Source organism: Plectropomus leopardus, chromosome 11, assembly GCF_026936395.1.
Source record: "Plectropomus leopardus strain MGB_pleo_1.0 chromosome 11, ASM2693639v1, whole genome shotgun sequence".
NCBI classification, from domain to species: domain Eukaryota; kingdom Metazoa; phylum Chordata; class Actinopteri; order Perciformes; family Serranidae; genus Plectropomus; species Plectropomus leopardus.
This window is the reverse complement of record NC_142186.1, coordinates 18,018,403-18,039,994: the sequence shown is the minus strand read 5'-3', so window position 1 is coordinate 18,039,994 and position 21,592 is coordinate 18,018,403. Positions and strand designations below refer to the sequence as shown.

Below are 21,592 nucleotides of genomic sequence, written 5' to 3'. Positions count from 1 at the left end.
GCTTAAAATAAGGTGACCCTGCTTTTGCCATAAGGGTCCCCTTAGCTTTGAAACAACCTGTCTGCAGAGATGAGACTCACAGAATCAGTAACTTCTAAATTTCTTTGAAAAAAAAACAACAGCTCTTATAGACTTGCTTTTATGTTACATGTTATGTTTGTGCTGTTTTATTTCTTTTATTTCCTTTTATTTGTGGTTTTATTGCTTTTGTTGTTTTTGGTTTCCTGTGTCCTGCAGCTTGCGTTATTTGTCCTCTTGTTTTCATTCTCACCCTTCCTCTACCCTAGTTTTGTCTCGCTTGTATTCGGTGGGACTGTTTGGCTTTCTGTTGTATTGCCGACTTTGTATCGCATTTCTGCTTATGCATTGTTTGTCAAAGCCCATAGTTTCAAGCATAGTGCCTGAGTAGCAAGAAAAAGCTGAGGCGCGTCAGTCATTACCAACCTCACTGCAGAGCGATTTTTGTACTTTTCATTTCCGCCACTGGAGGCCGCCATCGCGCCTGTAATATGAGTTGAGCCGGCCGGCTGAGGTCTGGCTGCTGTTTCCCCTGGCAGAGTTAATGCTGGAGGAGGGAGCCGCTTCCCATCGCTCTCACAGACCAGGCGCCAAGTGTAGCAGTCCCGTCCGCAGTCTGCCTCAGCACCTCTAACGCCCGCAATGCCCTTGGATACAGCCGCCGCGCTCATTTTCACAGCGCACTGATTGACGAGGTTTCCTGGATCTTTACTTTTGGACTGTTGCGTACACTGTCCCGAGTCCTCTGCGCTGCATGACGCGAATGGAGAGCGTCCAAGGATAACAGAGGGTGCAGGATTTTGCTACTGCAGAAGACCTGCCGGTAGTTCGCTGCCCGGGGGGCTGCCTGTCCGTCAGAGGCTGTGGTGTCGCATCCAATATTTTCATGATTTGAAATCGCCTTGCATGGATGCATCATGGCTAGCTTTATATGCAGGGTACAGTTCTTAGATGATACTGATCCATTTAACAGCACCAATTTCCCCGAGCCCACCAGACCACCTCTGTTCACCTTCAGGGAAGATATTCCTCTGATTAATCAGATTGCTGGAGTCCACAGGGTGCTGAAAGCCCCGCATAAGGTATGCAGTAACCTCCTAATGTTTATGCATGTCTTTCTAAATGAGCTTAGTGAAAAGTTAACACCTATAAAATGCTACATTAATAATTAGCTTGAACATGTTGGTGGGGTTACTACCAACAAACCTGATGGCCTGAGCCTGCAAGCAGTTTGCTGCTATGTTATGCTGATGGAGTGTCAACATGCGCAGAAACAGTAAATGCATCCAAACTGTCAATAGGATAGGCTTATGATATGACATTGAGTATTTGGTGGCTTTAAGAGATGTTGGAGAGATGTAGACACCCATTATTTGACTAAGGGACAGGCATCTGTTAATGTTTACCACAACACTAATCTCCTCAGTTTGACCTGCTTTACTCACTATCCACTAGCCAGACTTTGGGGGATCTTTTAAGAGTTAAAAAAGTTTTGTAACAGTCATTTTGTGTGAGAGGAAAGTAACAAACTCAAATGCAGAAATAGATGGGTGGTTAACTCAATATATTTATAAAAAAAATTATACTTTTAATCTTCCCTCAACTTGTAGTTTGGTTCATCTTACCTTAACTATGAGCTGATAGAATTTTCAAAAGTATTTTGAAGAATATGAGCCAACTTTCTCATAAGTGGTACCATGACTGGGCAGATCGATAAAGGAAACCATTCTTGCTATTGTCACTACACAGCTCCAATTAGAATAGGGAGGGGTGTCGGGGTGTCAGATGCCCAGTTGGTCAGTTGATGAGGGATGGAAGAGGGTAATTCCCCACTGGGATTGTCCTAGATCTGGGGATTTAAATTTGCAGCCATCTGACACAACTTCTTAGTCCATGTATCCAACACAACACATTTTTGTTATTTGACTTTTTTGTAGTATATACTGTTTCCTCAGTCAAAATGAGAATGCATATTGCTGTACTTTTACATTGTTGTGTTTGGTCAGCTGCATCATGTCAGTCTTCATTTAGTCTTAACTGCCTGGGGAGGCAAACCGGTACACATTGTTTTGGTTGCAAAAGTTGGCCTCCCCAAAATCCACAACTGCACAGCCAGCTTTAAGCAGCTCAAAATGACTGAATGTTCCCTTTGGTTTTGGTGTGAACTGCCTAGTTTGAGCTCCCCATAGAAAGCCATTGACCAATAATGTAAACCTAAAGAGCTCTGAAAGCGGTAACTCCTTAGAAATCTGTGTTTTTGCCTTGTGATTAGACTATGTGCATCCAGACACTATAGGCCTCATCTATACCAACCTTCAAATTTAAACAAAGCAAAAGGGCCATAGTGTTTGAGATTGAGTGTTTTATTGAGCATTCATCTCAGTCTGTTTGGGAAGTTGTGTAAATAGAAAGTTAATTAGGGTCTTTTTTCATTCTGTCAGATCAGTGGTACTCCTTCTTGTTTGAGTAGAGCTGGTAAGATAAGTCATGGAAGCCTCAGGATGCTGTGGATCACCACAAGCCTGGCTCTCATTCTGCAGCCCACTCAGTCTGACCGGCAGGATGGGTTGGAAACGCTCTCCACTGTTGGAGAGAAGAGAGGGAAGCGGGCAGAATTAAAAACACAAACAAAGAGCTGATGTGCTTTGCACAGTTGACTGGTCTCAGTTTAGCAGTAGGCCAGCTGGAGCACAAACTAGACAGAGAGGGAGTACAGGCGATTGGCTCAGCAGCGCCTGGTTAGTGTGATTTAGTCAATTGGGCATTTGTGGTTAGCAGTAACTTCAAGGAGCAGCCATTGTGCTTTTCATAAAAAAAACAAAAAAAACAGGTGGATGACAACCCTGTGTCATGACACTGAGCAGTGAGATCTGTTATTCACAACATCAAAAGTTTGAAGAAGCGACTTTGGCGTGACCCTTTAAATGCCTTCGACAGCAAATCTGCTGTCTTTGAGCACCGTCTCTATGGTGCAGGTCAGTCTGGTATAAATAGCATGCTGCTAACACATGGTGCCGAGGGAGTCAAAACAGCTAGCATATGCTGTCTCTGGGCTGTTCCTGTCAGTTTCAGTCTGCGGTCTCAAGAGGGGTGATCTGTACCTGTGTGTTTGGTTGGTTGTTGTTTATATGTGTGTTTTTGATTGGTTTGTACATGGGGATGGTACCCTGGTCATGCTGCTGTATAAAGTCTAACATCAGTTACAAGTAACAGTTTGTAAGGTCTAAACATCCAAAGCAATTATAACAAAGGATTGTATTTATAGCAACAAGAATTGTTGTGTAGCAACAACAGACAAACTGAAGTCAGTTTTTCACTCTGTGGCCTTTTGGGAGATGTCATGCCACCAGGTGTTATAATGCATTGTAATGTATTGTGTTATTGCAGTGACCCTGCTGCTTCATCCATACCATGTATAGCTGTAGCATCTCATCTATATACAAGCTTTTCTGTTGTGTCTGTGGATGGAAAGTATGACTAGCCATTACCTGACTCAGCCTTTTTTATTTTGCCATGAATAATACATCGTCCTTGTCAGATGACAAAGTGGGCATGATTCAAAATTTGCTGGAGTCATCCCAGATCTGCCTGTAATGTCATCGTAAATCAGTAGATCAATAGTCCTTCACATGCTTTCTTCTCCGTCAATGTTTTGTAGTTTGTGGCTTGGTGGCCTTGAGGCCTGGCATCGAATTGCACAGCAGTATTCAAGGGAGGGAAAATGTGGCTAAGTCTGGGAGAGTGGACTCTCACTTTACCAATTTCAATTTTTGGGCCGCATTTTTTCCCCCTAAGAAATTACAGAGTCCCATAATGAGAAGTTATGTTAAATGCTGTAAAATACAGGTTCCTCCTTCATGCCTGTCAGAGCTCCTTTGAATTCTTTTACACATTGTTATGCAGAGTTGAGGTTTTGCTGGTCTCTGCACTTTGGAGGTTTGTCTCAGCAGAGGGCTCCTTTCAGAAGAATGCAGCATCCGTGGACAGACTCATCCTCTGCATGCTTGACAGAAAGTTAAGATTACTGTTGTGGTTTCTTTTTCATGCATCAAGTGTGTTTTAATGTCTTTCAAATCACTTGCCTTTGGAGAAAGACCACAAATACCATACTCACCTTTATCAAACAAACTTTAAGGTTTTAAAGTGGCTTACTGTAATTCCCCTTGTTTGATTTAGACTACAGTGCAGTTTACACACAGAAATATGTGAGGTTGGCTAACATGGTGTTAGCATTTGCACAAAACTATGTGAAAGACAATGCTGTTCGGCTATAGAGTTTCAAATGTGCAAATTGCACTCCGTATGTGCTATCTCATTCGAGAGAAATTTGGAGTGAGATAGCGGTTTAAATTGGAAATTGCAGGTGTTTATTTTTAGCCCTTTCTGCCTTAACTGCCTCCCTGGTCAGTGGACCACAGTATGGTGGTTGAAGGGAGAGGCCAGACCTCAGTGTGTGAGCAGAGCACTTGTGGTTACTTCTCTGGACTTGGCCCTCATAGGCCACCGTGGGTTCAAGTCCTGGGCGGAGGACAGCTAAGGAAGCCTCTGTTACTGATAATCTGATACTACTGGATTAAGGGCCATTTAGGTGCATCAACCTGGCATGGTTATGCATTGCAAGACTTGTAATTGGTAATCCAGATTGATTATGTAATGAAAACCTAGAGAGACACCAGTTAGAGGATGGATATCTGAAAAACTACATGGATAAGTAGATGGATGCACAGATGGGGATTGATTAATAGCAGACTTGCATAGTTCACTTTGACCTCTTTGCTTTTCCATTTTAGGTCTGTGAGTCAAAACCTTGTGTGGGGAAATGCATTTCTTGGTTCCACAGTTAGCTAATTACTGGTTACGGCTGCAAATTCAGCCCAATGTTTTGTCTATTTCAGGTTGTGATACAGAGCGTAAAGCTGAAAGAGAGCAAACATTTTTCCCTGTTATCCACAAACTTCAACAATACTTAAGGTCTCATTTAAAGAACTTTAAAATGCAAGAACCATTTAAAAACACACACACACACATATATATATATATATATACAGAGAATACTGTAATAATAAATAAGATTTTATTTGTAAAGTGAAAGTATATGTACCCAGCTCATGAAAGCATTCTCTCTTTTTCCCTGTATTTTTAAGTGATATTTTTCTGCTTGAAAAAGCAGCAACAATGTTTTATTTGGAATTAACAGAAGAAGAAGAAGTGGATAGTTAGAATTAACAGTCATGAAAACACCTTGATAGAAACAAACTCAACAACTGCAGCTCAGAAACTCAGACTTCTTCAAATGAAAATGTTTCTAGATGGTTAAATTGAAGAGAACTCAGTGACAGGTGCAGCACATCACATGTATTACTAATTAACATAAGAGGTATGACAAATTTAAAAAAATAGAGTATAAAGTAATGTATGTAGCTACCGTGATGTCACCCAATGGTCAAGGCTGTTTTGAAGCCTTGACCATTGGTATCTTGTTGTTTTGGAGCCAGAGCTGACCATATTCGTGTGAGTGGTTGGCACTGTGGAACGAGGGGTAGATCTGACTGAGAAGCTGAGAACACTATCAGCTGACAGCCTGTCACTCAAAGCAGCGAGTCCTTAATTGTTTATTTCTGCCTTAAAGTTGGCATTTTAACATGGCTGTCTATGGGGACTGACTGGCTTCTGCAGCCAGCCTCAAGTGGCCATTAGAGGAACTGTAGTTCTTGGCATTTACATGTTGACTTCATTTTTCAGCCCTGGAGGCTGCTGCTTGAAAAGACTGAGTCAAGTGAAACTGATTAATAACATATTTATTGATAAACAACTTATTCCATGATCATTTAGGATATTAAATATCCCCATTCTTGTGATTTAGACATTAGAGCGACTCCCGGCAGGAAAGAAAAGACATTCAGTAGAAAAACAAGATTTCCTTTGTGTGGTTCAGTGTCTTACACATGTGTATGTAAGGCCCAGCCACTGGTCAACATATATGATTTGGTATCTTTTCCCTCATGCTACATTTCATATTACTGTCACACCCGTTACTTTTAAAGGCATGTTAGTCCATAGGCATAAAAATAGTGGGCTAACTTTGTCCCTTATGCCTGGATTTCCTGTCTGTCCAGAATCTGTCCTGTAATCTGGAGAAGCACTTGTTTCCCTCCTCTGCATGTGTATAACTTGTTTGCCTACCCACCTCCCTTTCTCTTGATCTGTCTGCTTCCATCTCTCAGTCCGCCTTACTGTAAGGACATCAACAACAATCTAACTAAGGCTTATCACTGTCTTAGATACAATAAGGTTTACTGAGCGACTGAAGACTTTTGGTGCATGTTTACTGCGCCAGCAGGAACCAAACAAGACAGCTCAGAGTCAAAGATACAGATTTTGAGAAAGGGCGTAAGTTATCCTAACCAACCACATGTTTTGTTTCACTTCTCAAATATGACACAGTCCTTGGGTGCTGCAGTGCAGTAACAGAAACAGAATGGCTGAACAGATCAAAGCAGTCAGACCCATAATGTCTTTCCCAGCCTTTTTTCCTTCACGTTCAATTAAGTTGCTGTCATATGTTGAAGGAAATTGTACTGCATCAGAACTGGCAATAATCGGTCTAATTGAAAAAACACATTGTTTTACATGTTACATATTTGTTATATACATGTGTTGCTCTTCTCTGCAGGCTGCTTATTTGGGATGTGCGATTAGTAGTTTATGCAATTGTGTCATAGCTTTTGCAAGCTCAAAAAGCCACTCAGTGTGAGCTGACAAGAGAAGACAAATGAGTTGAGTGTGGATTGTACAGTATGTTGTTGTGTGAGACACCCTGGCTGTTAATTGAGCAGAGCAGTGCTACTCTCCAAACTTAAGTCATATGTTTGCCCTCCCATAATGGTATTTGTCTTTTCCTCCACTGCTTTGCTGCTGGAGCCACTGTCCTATGGAGCTGACAGACTCTGAATGTAAATAGATTAATATCTCTAATTTGGAGGTCAACCAGACAAGTGAGCGGACACAGACTCATTCCTCATCTCCTTGACCACAGTCAGCTGATGACAACCATTCAAGACCAGACAAATCATACCTTCTCTGCAAAATCATCTCTTGTGATGATAGTTTATCAGACAGGGAAAGTAGAGAGATAAGAGGCACCAGACTGCCAAACTGCTCCAGATCTGCATGTCTTCTCTCCAGCTTTGCCCTGCTTGTCATTGTAGAGTGCTGACAGGAGCTGATAAAATAACTTTCTGTGGTCTGCTGCCAACTAGACATAAACCTCAAATACCCTCTGCATTTGCCTATTGACCCAAAAAAAGGACAGGAAATTATGTTTGGTGTATGACCATTGCTAAAAATATTTTTTTTGATGTAAGCAGTATTATTGTTGCAACTTAAGATGTGATTTAAAGAATAAAAATCTCACCACATTATGATTAATACGCATGCGGTTATGAGCTATATTTAGCTTGAAACATAGACATTCAACACAGTGATTCTTCTGTTTCACAGAAGCAACAAACCAAACTCTCCAGAGCTGTACACCATTAAAAAACTCTAGATAGTCTCCCTCACAGCTTTGGAAGGGTTGACTTTGCCAAATTTTGATATCATACATGGTCATGGTTGTAACAAGGTGCCAGTCTGGTTGGATTCAAGAAGTTTTTGGCACAGCAGGCCATTGGCTTCCAGCTTCAACTGACCATAAACTCCTAAGCCCTCTACATACCTAAGAGAAACTTCTTTATTTTTCAACCTGGACCCCATTTTCTTATGTTTTTTGTGTCTAAGTGACTAATGGGAACACAGTTTTGAAATTGGTCCAGTACTGAGTTTGTGTGCCACAGCTAACAGTCGCAAAACAGGCTGCAAATGTAATTTTACAGGGCCATAGCGCACCATCAGTGTCTGTCCCCTAAAAGTGCTTGTTTTTTCAGCTGACAGCCTCAGATTGTTATTTTAAGTGTCTGACAAAGAAATAACGTGTTTTTCTTTACCTTTCGCTTGATATGGTCTGCTAATTGTATTTCTGCAACAAATCAACTTCAGAATGAGAATTCTCCTTAAGCAAGCCTTGGTTAAACGCAATAACGTACAGACTGGATCAAGTGAAAGGCAAAGAAAAACATTTTATGTCTTTGTCAGACACACAGACAAAAATTTGACCCTGTCATTGGTAAAAACTCACTTTTAGTGCATGCACATTGACGGTGTGCATACATTGGCAGTGCACTATTTCCCAAATATTGCAGCCTATTTCGTGGCTCCTGGCTGCAGTGCACTTACCCAGTATTGGATCACTGTCAAAAATTGTTGTCTCCATTCATCACTTAGACAAGAAAACATGGGAAAATAGGCTGAAAAATAACAGTTTTCCGTGAATGTCTATAATTCTTTACATGTATTAAGTGTAAATGACATTATTTTTAGAGGAGTAAAGACAAATCAGTGTTTAACTGTGTCTTCTTCCTGTCTAGGCTGATGACTGTGCCCTTCAGCTGTCCCATAATGGAAGCTATCTGGACTTGGAGTCTACCCTGGCAGAGCAGAGAGATGAACTGGAGGGATTTCAGGAGGAAGGAGGGTAGGATAATGATCATCTCTCCCTTTCTCTGTCTGTCTCTTAGCTGTTGCTTTCCTATCACCACAATTGAAAAGCAAAAAATTGCATGTACACAAAGTACTGAAATGCAAAACACTCGCTATCAATGCACTGTTTTTCATAAATGTTCTGCACTTCAAAAGATTCAGATTGAAAACACGAGAGGTTCTGGCACTGCCTAGCAGGTTGATAATGTATGTTACTTTCCAGGCTCTGATTGTAAAGGAATAGATTTTTGATGTTGTCCTGGTGCAATGAACTGTTATGAACCAGAAATAAAATGTATTATTCAAGAGTAACTGACTTGAAGTTTTTGATTACAACAATCTGGCCTTTAAAAACACTCCAAATATTTTTCTGCCTTAACAGTCAGGCATAATCAGTAAAATGTGATGAATGTTTTTCGAGAAAGAGGCACATTAAAATGTAGGCAAGATAAGAGGGAAAAGATACAGTACATTGGGATATGTATTAATATCCTGCTTTCTATATTCCTTGTCCTAATGTAATTCTATTACGGTGATTTGAATCATAATGATACCCATTTTGTTCCAGGATGAATTAGTGAAATAATCCCTTTTCCGGGCCTGAGCTGACTGAGTTCTCCAGCTCAAAAGCTGCTGTCAGGAGATGGTTGGGTCTGTCTAAGAGCTGAGGGACAGGCTTCATCCCACCTGAGGGACTCTCAGTTTTAGAAGTCTTTCAGCACTCTAAGATTCTAAACGAAAAAGAGGTTTAAACTAAATATCATCAGTATCAGCAGTTGCACTAATTCTTTTGTAAATAGGTCACCAATATTCCAACAGTCTCACTGGTTTGGTATATGCCATTTATAAATGATATATTTGTCCTATTTAAGAAAACATGGCTATGTTCACATTACAGGGCTTAGTGCTTAAGTCCTATTTTTTACCTAGATCCGATCTTTCTAACTAGACTGTTCACAACTGTGTTTGAATATACCCATAGCTAACAGATCTCTGCCCTTAGACTTCTCACATGCAACAAATAACGTGACATAAAAAGTGCGTTGGAACAAAAACAAAAAACATCACATATGTGAACCAGGCATTTGGGAAAAAATGAATGACATAGTGGTGCAAACTTCATCGCCTGAATGATTACCATGGTAGAAATGTCCGATGATGTTATTATGAATCATAATTAGCCACATGCCTCTGTTTGGGAGAGTTTATAGCGTATTTTTGGTGGAAAAGGCCCTTTGGAGCAATGGACAATTGTTTTTGGGATAAGGGGTTGTCATACAAATGGGCTCCCAGCCCACTTGCTCTATTAGCAGAAATTGCTGTTAGCTCTGTAGTGAGAGAGATTAGGGTGTGGCTGGGAGAGGCGTAGGGAGTAGTAGAATCACTTTTTGGAGGGTTTCACTGAGAAACAGTGTCTCCAAAACTTCAGGATCTCCTGGGCTACATTACAACATCTCTGTAGGTGCCTCAAGACAACACTGACACTGCATGTAGGCAAGCTGTCAGAAAAATTCTGGCTCTACTGGCTGGCAACTGGTGCAGCCTAGTGAAGCAGCGGTATGGCCAATGCAACCTTTTGTAATTTTGGAGCTTTTGTAGCTCTGACACTGTATGGTGAGACTGTATGTGTTTCGGATTTGACTGTTTTCACAGTGGTTGCATAGCCTGTGATCAAATAGGGTGCCTGTGAGGACGTTTTTCTAGGCCAATTTGGAAGCTAACATCGCCCTGGTTAACTCATTGAACAGTCTATGGGATTTTTCCATTAGATTTTGGATCATTGCAGAAAATAAACCCTGATAAGTAAACATTTATGATAGTTACAGGTTTTATTCAGCAAGATAATCTTCACAAATGAACACCACTTTTTTGAAGCCTAAATGCAGTCACCAGAGGTAAAAAGCTATTGCCTGGCTAAAACGAACTCCCCTACGGTTGCATTGCAGCTGCTAAGGCTGTAAAGCCGTGTTCAGTGCAGTTTGGTGAGATGAAGTTCTGTTGTCTCATGTAGCCACTTGTTATCAACCGTCTTTTATTAAAAAAAACATAAAAGCTTCAAAGTTTGCGACTGAGGTATTTACTGACATATTTGATGTTGTAGAACAAAACATGAAAGTCTTTTAAGCTTGTCTCAACTACAGACCCTTTTTCAGGCTTACCCAGGTTTTGGGACTCATTGCTGGAGTTTGGATTTAGGACCAAATAAGAAAGTGGCTAAGATCTGATTTAAAAAAAATCACATTTCTGTGTCCACACTGAAAAAATCAGATCTGTTTCACATGAGAGCAAAACAATCATACTTGACCCACATTTGCTTGTTATGTGAAAGTAGCCTCTATACATGTGTGATACTGATCTTAGTTGTAGAAAATTAGCCCTTGATATATTTTATCAGTTCTGAGGTGGTGTTAGTGCCCTTTTTTGTAACAGATTACATGTCTCAGAGTTTCCATGGCATCGGTCCATTCATGTCCCTTAAAATACCTGGCCTCCCTGGCCGAATGGCAGCAGTGATGTCATCTAAACCACTTATGAGGTGCAGACGCGTCTCATGAGTAATTGCCCTCATCTCTATTGAATGTTACCTCATCGCTCTTATTAGAAGTTTAGCTACAATAGTACACCCATCAGTATACAACTCTCAGCTTCTAATTTAGCTGCATTGTTTCACTGTAATATGAAGAGTTAAATGAGACTTTGTCTTGACGTAAATCCCAGACATGGATAAGGAAGAGAAAGGTTTAAAATTGTGTTAGTTTCATTTCTGTTTCATACTAGTTCTTTGGCGTGTTACTTTATTGACTCCATATGTTTTTTCATGTACTGTGAAGTATGTTGATATATCATTCATGTGCTGCCCACTTTAGATGATCGCAAACCAAAGGTTGGCATGAGAGCTCCTGGTCGGCTGGACCACAAACATGTATGGATTTATTTGTCTAACTTGGAATTCATAAGCTGCTCTCTGGCTCGGTGTTTCTATTGGACGTTGAGAGTGCCGTCCGTTCCCAGTTCCATCCGAAATTGTTAGGAGCTTATGGGAGGCTATTGAGAGCTGTGAGGTTAAAGTGGGCCACTTCTCCTCTCGTTGAAGGCCGAGTCTGCCAGGGCCCCGTCTCGTGCCAGCTGGCACAGGTTGGTATGGATGTGTGTCATTAAACCCACACAGTGTTGTCTGAGGAGGCTGGGGGTGAAGGTGGTTAGCCAATTATTTCGTAGAAATGGGGCAATTTTGCTTGCTGGCTTTTTATGGTGCTGATGTGCCCAGGATTACACCCCCCACTGCTCAGCATTGTTGATTTGATGATTATTGAGCTAATAAAAAGTCTGATGAGGCATTTCACCTTTACTTGTTCCATTTTATTTTTGTTTTCACACTCATTTTACTGCAGATCTTTCAGCAGCAGTCTCCAACTCCAAAACATTTAACCTAAAAAAAAAACTGTTTGAGTATTTCCCAGTTTTACAAGTTGACATCAAAGTTATACCGTTGCACTAACAAGCAAGGTGATGCTTTAACTATTTCTGCTTTAAAGGTACAGTGGGTAACTTTTATGGAAATAATTTTTTGTCATATTTGCTGAAACTGTCACTACCACAAACTATTACTGAAGACAGATAGTCTCTCTGGCCAGAATCTACTGCGGTGCACCAAAAACAACCAATCAGAGCCGAGACGTCTCTAACACAGCTGTCAGTCATGTCGCCCACTTTGTAAACTGTTGTCAAACTGTCAAATTAGGCAGGGCAGATCAGATATTAATCAAAATTACGTTACTGCATTGTTTATTTATCACCTCAAATGTTGTCAGAAACATAGTTTAGTGTACTGTTTAGCTGTAAAATGAGAATGTTTGTGACCTAGCCAACATGTTGGAAACACTGAAGTGACGCACCGCCCACAGGCCGGACCAACTTTGTCATTTTAGAGCTAAGCAATAGGACTACATTACTATGATATAATTGTTGAGTATTCATATTGAACAGTCAAATCTGATTCAACTGCCATAATTTTGAGTCACATACAGTCGTATGTGTCTCCCATACTAGTATGTAAATTTAATGACAGTGTCTGCAAATATGTCAGTTATTTTTACTAATGCTACTAACTATAGCTTTAAGCCCAGCTGCTTATCTTTGGAGAGAAAATAATGCTGTTACATATACTGCCTGAGTTCCTGAACTCCCCTGATCATTGGCTATCGAATCCATCTGCAATTGATATTAATGACAGGTTACATTCCTGAGGCGCCTGTGTCATACCTAGTGTCTTTACAAACAGATTAAAGTATGATCCTCTGACAGAGCGCTGCAGAGCCAGGAGATATCCATGTCACGGGAGCTTAAGGGCCATAATCACTTCCACACCGTGTTTGAAGCTCAGCTATAGGCGATTGTGACTCATAAATCCCCTGTCACTTCTCTGATACAGTCTTACTTAATAATAAAGTGACCTTATAGCCCAGACATGTGCTCAGACATATCTGCACAGTTTAAGGTAGTCAGTGTGTCATTTAGATTTCTTGCTGTGATAGATTGATTGACCCCATGCATACACACAATTTCCTGCATTTGCAGCTGAGCTGAGATGTGAGTACAGAGACGTAGTAAGGATAAGATGGCCTAACATGAGCTTACAGACATTTATAGCCTTTGAATATTTTTGTGGATTACATGAATTTAAGGATGAGATTCTGTCTAGCATTGCAGGGGAACTTATAGGGGTCTAATGTTATAGGAAAAACAATGCATTTAACTTGTGTGGTATTATGTGTTGTTTTTGCTTACATATGTGACATTGATTGGCAGATGATTTGTAAAGCTGTAAGTCCTCAAGGACATATTCCCTGGCTTGCCTTTCGAAGATAACATGAAGGGCTGTTATTGACTGCATAATTGATTCGGCATGTGAAATGTGTAGCTGACATGCAGCACAAAAAGAAGACACTTTTTAGCATTCAACTGCCGCGGTACATATAAAGCACATGTGAAAGCCAATGGGTTTTTGCTGAATATGCCTTTTTTGGTTTTATTGAGTGTTCTTGATGTGTTCGACAACCAGTCAGAAGTCAAGCATATTAAAATCCAACTATTCTTGCCTCAACTATTTTAGAGTTTCTGATCATCTCCTTTCATCTCTCTTAGGACAGCTCCACTTTCGGTATTTTCGTTTTTTTCTGACCCACTTGGACATTGTTTCGTAGACGCTCACAGCACACAAGATTTTTATTTGAGGAGGGAAAAAAAGCACTTTTGAAAAGAACCAGAGGAATTGGAAAACACAGCTTAAACTTCAAGGAGGGAAATAAAACACCAGTTGCCCCTTCCATGTTTGCAGAGCAGTTTATGGGTATTATTAACAGAGTAGAACAGCTTGGTGATTGTTCAGTGTGTATGTGGTTGTGTGTTAGACTTGGTCAATGGTTAGTGAGGGAAATTAGCTCTCTCAATAGTCTCTCAGCCTGTTTCTTCAGCCTCTTTGCCCCCCCAGCTCACTCAGGCATTGTGAATCCCTCTGCAGACATTGCTGAAGGAGTCTCTCCATCAGAGGGCTTCACCATGAAGTGCTGAGTCAGTCTGTGGGGCCTTCTTGTCTGTCATTAATTGGTCTTTGAGGCAAAGTACTGGCTTTACTGCATACAAGTATGTGTGTTCACCTTCTGTGGGTACACAATTTGTGTTGTTTCATAAACAGTGTCAGTAATGCTCCCTTAGATTAAGCCAGAGAGCAAGGAGCTGGCAGGTATCCACTGATCCAATTGCTGCCGCTCTGTGTATCAGGAAGACAGAGCTTTAGAAACAGCAGTGACGAATAAAGAAAATAACGGGCTATCTAATTGGCAGGTTTACAACACTTGATAGGCAAAGGGATGATGATGAATAACAGATTCATGCTATTAAGTAAAAAGATTTATAGTGCAGCGCTTCTTTTCATGTACAGAATGAATAAAAATGGCCATATGTTTTCATTTAATCTTTTATAAAGCCATCTAATTTAGACCAATTGCTTTGGGTAATGGTCAGGAAGTAAGACGTAAGTAAGAAGTAATTGTTTTGGGTAATGGTCAAGTTTATTCGGTTCATGAGATTGTTAAGACAAGTCATAGTTATTCAGATGGTAGCAACAAAGGTATTTCAGAAGCATGATGTTGCACATAATGAATCAGATTTAATAGGAGCTTAGCTTAGGATGATTATACTGTACCACCACTGGAAGAAACCAGAACATTCTGGCACAGAGGGACATCAGACCAAAAGAGGACCAAGGATTTCAGTAGGTACTATCCCAACATGTAGCCAATTTGTTGTTCGGCCGATAGTCTTTACAGTTATAATTATGTCTGTAACTTTGGGTTCCACTATTTTTTGCAGCATCGCCTATGGGAGTGTCCAGTTTTCATGTTAAATTTTGGAGGGGGATGGGGGTCTGAAAACCTCACTTATATTCCATGCACGTTCGTTTAATTTGATAATGAGCATGTTGGCCTGTGTAGCCTCAGGTCTTGGTTAAGCGCAGGGATACTGTTGCAGCCAAGCGGAGAGAAGGCAGACTTTTCGTGACAAAATGGCTCTGGTTACCCATTTGCCTCAACAGCATCACAGAGGATTAAGCTCCTGTTTGCCGTCCCATCTCACCAGCGAAGGCCCATGTTGACAGATGTTGCTCCTGTGTCACCTCTGCTTGTTGCTGGATATTATATTGGATAAATAGTGAGCATATACAGATTTCCGCTGCCATGTAATCTGCTTGTGTGCATGTCAGTGCAGCAGTCTCCCACTGACTGGATGGAGCAGGAAAGATGTCAGAACTTCTGTCTAGTGCAGTTATGCAGTAATGCTGCTGGTTTATGGTGAAGGCAGCAGTATGATCTGCCTTCTGTGCTGATGGGCCTTTTCTCTCACTGTCAGACCCACTGCTGCCTGATTGTCACTGAGAGTAGCAGTCTGTCGCTGGCACTGCGCCAGTCTGAACAATCACACAGCCTTTGTGCGGGCGGCATAAAAGCCTATTTGTCAGAGAGCCGAATTAGAAGGGGGGTTGTTGCGCAACTCTACCTGCTGTGTTCTTGTCCACAGTTGTGTCTACTGGGTTTGTTTGTATGCTTCTTGAGCTAGTTGGGAGGTTAAAGGCACAATCTGTGATCCAAAATGTAAACAAAAGGGTAGCCCCCACCACCTAAATTCAAAACACAAGACTGAAATGTTTTGTGACACAACAACAAGATCTGAGCCATTGTCTTTTAACGTTGTTATAGGTTTGTTTTACATTTGGCATGCAAACACAGAAAGACATGTTTAATTATGTCTGACTGAAAAACTCTTTGGATCATAAGGCTGATAATATCTGTATTTTTCTTATCCTCAACAATCCTACTGTCAAGTTTTGACTACTGCCAAAGCCCTATATACTTCATAACTTCCATCAACTTCCAAAAACTAATAAAACACATCAATAAGCCACACTGTCCTACTGACCTAAATACCCACTAACATATCTTTAGTAAAAACTGCAGTGCCGGCGCACCCCGGCAGCTGATGTTAGCCCCTTTTGACAACAGACTTTTTGAATTGTATAATACATGTTCTTTTTTGCCTTTAAATCCAGACAGTGTGTTAGTAAACAAATTTCAAACACTATCTGCTTAGTGTCTGGGCCTGTATTCCTAAGATTCAGATAGCTTATCAGGATGTCCCATTTCACATCTCCATTATGTCTCATGACCTGTATTTGTATTTTAAATGTTTTTTGTGACTAAACTGACACTGAATTAAATTCTCTCCTCTGCCTCAACTGTTAAAGGAAATTAGTGAACCTTGAAAAAAAAACTGAAAGTACATATTTGTAACACATTGTTAGTTTTGGTCTTTTCATGTTATTTGCTGCCTCTAGGAAAAATATAGAATAATGCGGTATTATTTAAGAGGGCAATTTTACTTTTCTAAGTAGCCAAATTATCCTTTGAATAACTACAACTATGCTGCTCTCACATTCACTCTCACGACTGAATAGAATCGGGGTACATTGTTGTCGCCTTTGTTTTGGATTGTCATTCAGACATTGTAAGCAGTTGACAGGATGGTGATAGGGTCTTGGCGTATCTCCATTAACACAGGGGGTGGAGTTGACCTCTTAGCTGCTCCCATCCTTCATTTTTCACCTATGAAGACCTTTCTTCTGTTCTGATCCATGACCTGTTCCCTGTTGCACTCAAACTGCAAATACTGAAGAATCTGTAAAAGACTGAACTGCATAATTTTGTCATCATTTTGCATTTTTTGCACAGTAGCTATTGGGCTATATTTTCTTGTCAGCACTTGCCTGCTTCTGGCATACTGGCATAGATTCAGAGAGACATTTTCTTTCTTTATCTTAAAACAGTTGTGTGTGTATGGCTCTATACACACACACACACACACACACACACACACACACATATTTAAATATATATGGATTTATGCTCATGGCTTTATGCTGAAGTAAATTTTCTCTTTCTCTCTTTCTCCATTTGTCGTTTTTTCTTCACAGGAGGGGCAAGAAACACAGCGTTATTCTTCGAACGCAGCTGTCCGTCAGGGTTCATGCCTGCATTGGTAAGTGATAAACTGCACTGTAATCTAAACTGTACATTCGTCACTTCTCACTTTACGATGGTCAATTTGTCTCAGTCTGTATCACCAGTGAGGTATGAGCTTTAATTAACTTCATTACTAGTGGATCATTATACTGAGGTCCCTGTTTAAATTGCACAGTGGCAATTTTGGGAAAATAGCCTAGAATCCTAATTTGAGCGAGAATTAACAGCACTTCAACAACTTTCTTAGAAACAGACCATTGGCACGAAGCACAGCCTGAAAACATTTAATGTTTTTGGAGTTACTGTGTTCTGTCACTTTGTTTTATTGGGCCTCCTGGTGTCTTTGAGTAATGTGAGGGAACTCGCACAAAGAGCTGAGTGAAAACATATGCAAACATGCTTGCACGTGGCATGCGTGCAAACACATACACACACGATGTGCTTATCAGAGGTTGTGTTGTGATTAAACTGAGGATGCTAACTATGGTGTTCTCTGTCAGATTTTGGCTTGAGTTCCTTTCCCTGCATCTTTTTTGTGAGGGTGTTAATTCTTTTAAGTCCTTGTTAAATGTACACATAATGTAGAAAATAAATACACGTTGTGAAGTAATTCTTCAGGGAATTTTAGAGGTTGTTAGCAAAAAAGCACAGTGGTTGTCAGTAGCAGAATGTGAAGGAGCGTGCATTTTTATTCAAAGACACAAAGTGCCTCCTCTACAGGCTTCAAGTATAAAAATAACCCAATGCCTGGTAAAGCTATTAGGCTGTAAATTGTCGGATTTTTAGCTTTGCCGTATTGCAGCAGAATTTAACCAATGACCCAGACACTTTTCATTTGAATTAAGTCACTATGATCTGAGAGCTATCTCTGATATTCATCTCTGTTTATTTATTCTACCTGCTGATGCATGACATGCAGTGGAAAGATCTGGAAACTCCAACGGATCTTTTTCTGAGATTGCTCTGTCATGACAGCTCATTAAACTATTGGTGAGACACAAGAGGAATGAGAAAGACAGCTCTTGCTTGTTTTTGATGAAGTCTAGTTTGCACATGCTGATCATAAAGAGGATTTCTCCTCGATGCTCTGACACTATAATTATGTAACTGATACAGTAAACCTATCATTCCTTATATTTGCAAACTTAGCTAAATAAATATTGTTAATAATATTTTGGGAGACACTCCCTGTTTTTGTTACACTGGATACCTAAACAACATTTCCAGTCTTTGTCTGGTGTAACCGGTCACATGCTGAACATGGCTGCACTTGTGAATATTTGGCTGAACGTTGTCCACACACTACTCTGAACTGGCTTTACCTTATTCTCTCCTCCTGCTGGTGCTTGGCTTAGCTTAGTGGAGCCCGGGGAGTGGCAGACAGACTTGCTGCTCTTCTCTAAGTGGATGATGACCCTCTTTCTCTCTAAGTTGACAGCCACCTGTTGCCCTTCTCTAGTCTCCCTCAGTGACTGCCTGCGTGGCTGGCTGATTTATTTCCTCTAGGCGAGGTGGTCACTGTTACTGTAACTTGTCCAGACATTTGATCCTAATTTTATCTGACTAGAGGGCTTACCTCGTAGCCCCATGAGTACAGAATTACTGGGTGATTTCCCCGCTCCACACAGGAGATAATTTGTTAGTCTTCCGTAGACAAATGGCATGGTGTTCTTTAGGCTGTACACTTGCTCTGTATTAAGGGATTGAGAATTTCCCTGCTGTCAGTTCATAAAAGCCTAAATGTCGCTATAGTGAAGCCCTGTTATTGTTAGGGATTTTTTCGCTGACCGTACTCTTTCGTCTTTCTTTAAGGAGAGATGTTATGCAATGACAAAAAAACTGCCTTTGGAGAATAGACAGTGCTAAATGTACAGAGGCATCAGAATGGCCTTAACACCAAAACTCTGGAAATCCTTTTGAAATGCTCCTTTGTTTTAAGTTCTAGTATGTGGGATTAAGGGGCACAACTGACCAAAATGCAATAAAATATTTAGTTTTAATATATATATTATTATATATATATATATTTAATTACCTGAAAATAAGAATCATTGCATTTCCGTAACCTGCTTAGCCAGATGAGCCATCTATCTACATATGGTGCAGGTCCTTATCCATAGAGTCTGCCATCTTCCACCATTCTTCTACAGTAGCCCAGAATGGGCCTATCAAACACTGGCTGTAGAAACAGCTTTTTGCGTCAGCCATTGTAGTTCTCCTACATTCTTCGCACATGGGAGAAGTTTCAGTTCTGCAACCTCACTGCAAGATCCCGTTGAATCCTGCACACTGGACCTTTAAAGTCTGACAAGCTTGAACTAAAAGCACCAGTCCTGTGTTGCCTTTAGGTCAAAGGATACTTTTATTAAACATTGCCAGTGCTGTTTGGATGTGATTTGTTTAATTTAACATTTTGAATGTACCCTTACTTAAATGTGGAGTCTGCGATTCTAAGCAAATACACTTTTTGTCAAATTCAGTGAATATCTGCACCGTCCACTAAGTGTTTGGTCTGTTGGTGTGCGCTGAAAAAAAATCTGTTGTTCATACACAATCATGGTTCTGTTAATAGGAAACAAAAAATGTATCTTGGACCAAGCTACACGACAATATGCTAGCTGCTGTCCCTCCTCCACATCCTCGCCCATGAGGTATAGAGTTATACCGTAATGAAAGTAAGTAGCAGTCCCCGAGGCTGAAAAATGACGCCAATGCAGAGGTGCCAAAAACTGCAGCTCATTGAATGTCCACATGAGACTGGCTCCAAAACAGAGTCAATCCCCCTCGCTCCTCCACAGCTCCACCATCTTGTCCAAATATGGTCACTTCTGGCTCCCAAAAAACAAGATGGCGATGGTTGTAGTGAAATTCGAAGCTTCAAAGCAGCAGTTCAAAAGCCAGTGGGTGACACTGTGGTAGCAACATCCAATATTTATACAGTCTATGAATGAAACGTAAATAACATCTGCGATATTGCCACAGCTTCTGAAGGAGCAATGATTGGAGGGGTGTATTTGTGTAAGAGTTGAGAGTGCAGTCATCAACAATCTTTCCCCAACATCGCAGACTTTAAGACTGGCTGCCACGTTAGCACACCCACGTTGTCACGATGTTTTGTTTATGCCCCCTCCATTAACATGAGTGATGAGTTGTTTACGGTCATGTATGTAATCTGTGTCATGTAGCACCATTTTGTTGAAAAGCCATAGGATGCATTTAAAGTTTTAATTAAGAAGTGCATAATTTTGTTTATGTTATTTGGTTTTTTGGGTTTCTCAAATGTACACATCACAGTGCTAGCTTACAGTTTGTGCGTGCATGTGTGTGTGTGTGTGTACGTGTGTGTACATGTGTCATGAACCACAGCAAGACCTAATCCAGGCTTGCTTAATCATTGTCATTAGCTCTCACACACATACAGTATGGCTCTGCATGGAGGCAGAAATCTTTGCATCAGAGTCAGTGTTGGAAGGAAAGTGCTCACCCAAAGAGTAAATGGTTTATTAAACTGCTTTTTACCGACCCACCTCTGGCACAGTGCTCTGTTTCTACGAAAAATGCCTATCTGGCACCATACAAATATTTATGTCTGGGTGTTTTGCAGAATGTAGCCTCATTAGTATAAAACTACTCCGATATTTGTCTGTATGCACGTTATACAGTATTACTTGATGTATGCATCCATTTTTTCGTGGGCAACAAAAGAAAATGGCTTTGAAATAAAAGTGTTTTTCTTAAGATGCGCAGTAGTGGTGATGGTTTGGTCTTTGTTTATATTTGTTTGACCAGGCTGGGATTTAAAGAATAAACTCAACTCATCCCTGTCTGCGTGTTAGCGGTGGCCACAGCCTGTTTAAATTGTTGGGCTGTTATTGTTGTCAGTGGACTAGATGTGGTAGCGAGAGCCTGATTAAAGCAATCCTGTGCTTGTTTTAGCATTGTCTGCAAGTACACCACATTAGGTTCCCTTTTTATGTGCCATTTTGTTCTGAGGCTGTCCGAGTTGCCGTGATGTGATGGTATAAAGACATGGAGAAAGACAGAGAGACTAAAGTGAGGGCCACTGGATGTTTTAATGGGGATACCAAGTTAAGAATTAACAAATGTCACATATGTTCTGTAATCATCAGCAGCTTTTGCAAAGTTAAGACTCCAAACAAGCTTTACTTGAGCTCATACAGATGTTCAGTCAGAAGCTGCTCCTCTGGTAATTAATGACATTTGTGCAATGCTGGCCTAACATTTGATGTGGTTAGTCTATCAACAGCAATCCAGAAAATTCTCCTTGATGAGCAGAAAATCATCTTGAACTCTGTTACAGACATACAAATAATTTTATATGGAGCCAGCTCTACATCAATCAAACATCACAGATTAGTGGGTGGTGCAAACTTTTAAAAGTTTACAAAAGTAGTTATTCA

General features: G+C 40.6%; 1 protein-coding gene across 6 annotated transcripts in view; it reads left to right on the top strand.

Annotated features, from left to right (window-relative positions):
- The first annotated feature begins 561 nt into the window (after positions 1-561).
- Positions 562-21,592, top strand: part of fhod3b (formin homology 2 domain containing 3b) — a 139,833-nt gene continuing 118,802 nt past the window's right edge. For 2 of the 6 annotated variants that reach the window (XM_088084152.1, XM_088084151.1), the window contains exons 1-3: positions 563-1,100; positions 8,484-8,590; positions 17,123-17,187. In XM_088084152.1, the coding sequence (XP_087940278.1) occupies positions 936-1,100; positions 8,484-8,590; positions 17,123-17,187 (337 nt within the window). In that variant the 5' untranslated portion in view covers positions 563-935. Of the gene's footprint in view, positions 1,101-8,483; positions 8,591-17,122; positions 17,188-21,592 lie in introns of all 6 variants that reach the window. The other 4 variants (XM_042489536.2, XM_088084153.1, XM_088084150.1 and 1 more) reach the window with 3 other exon arrangements.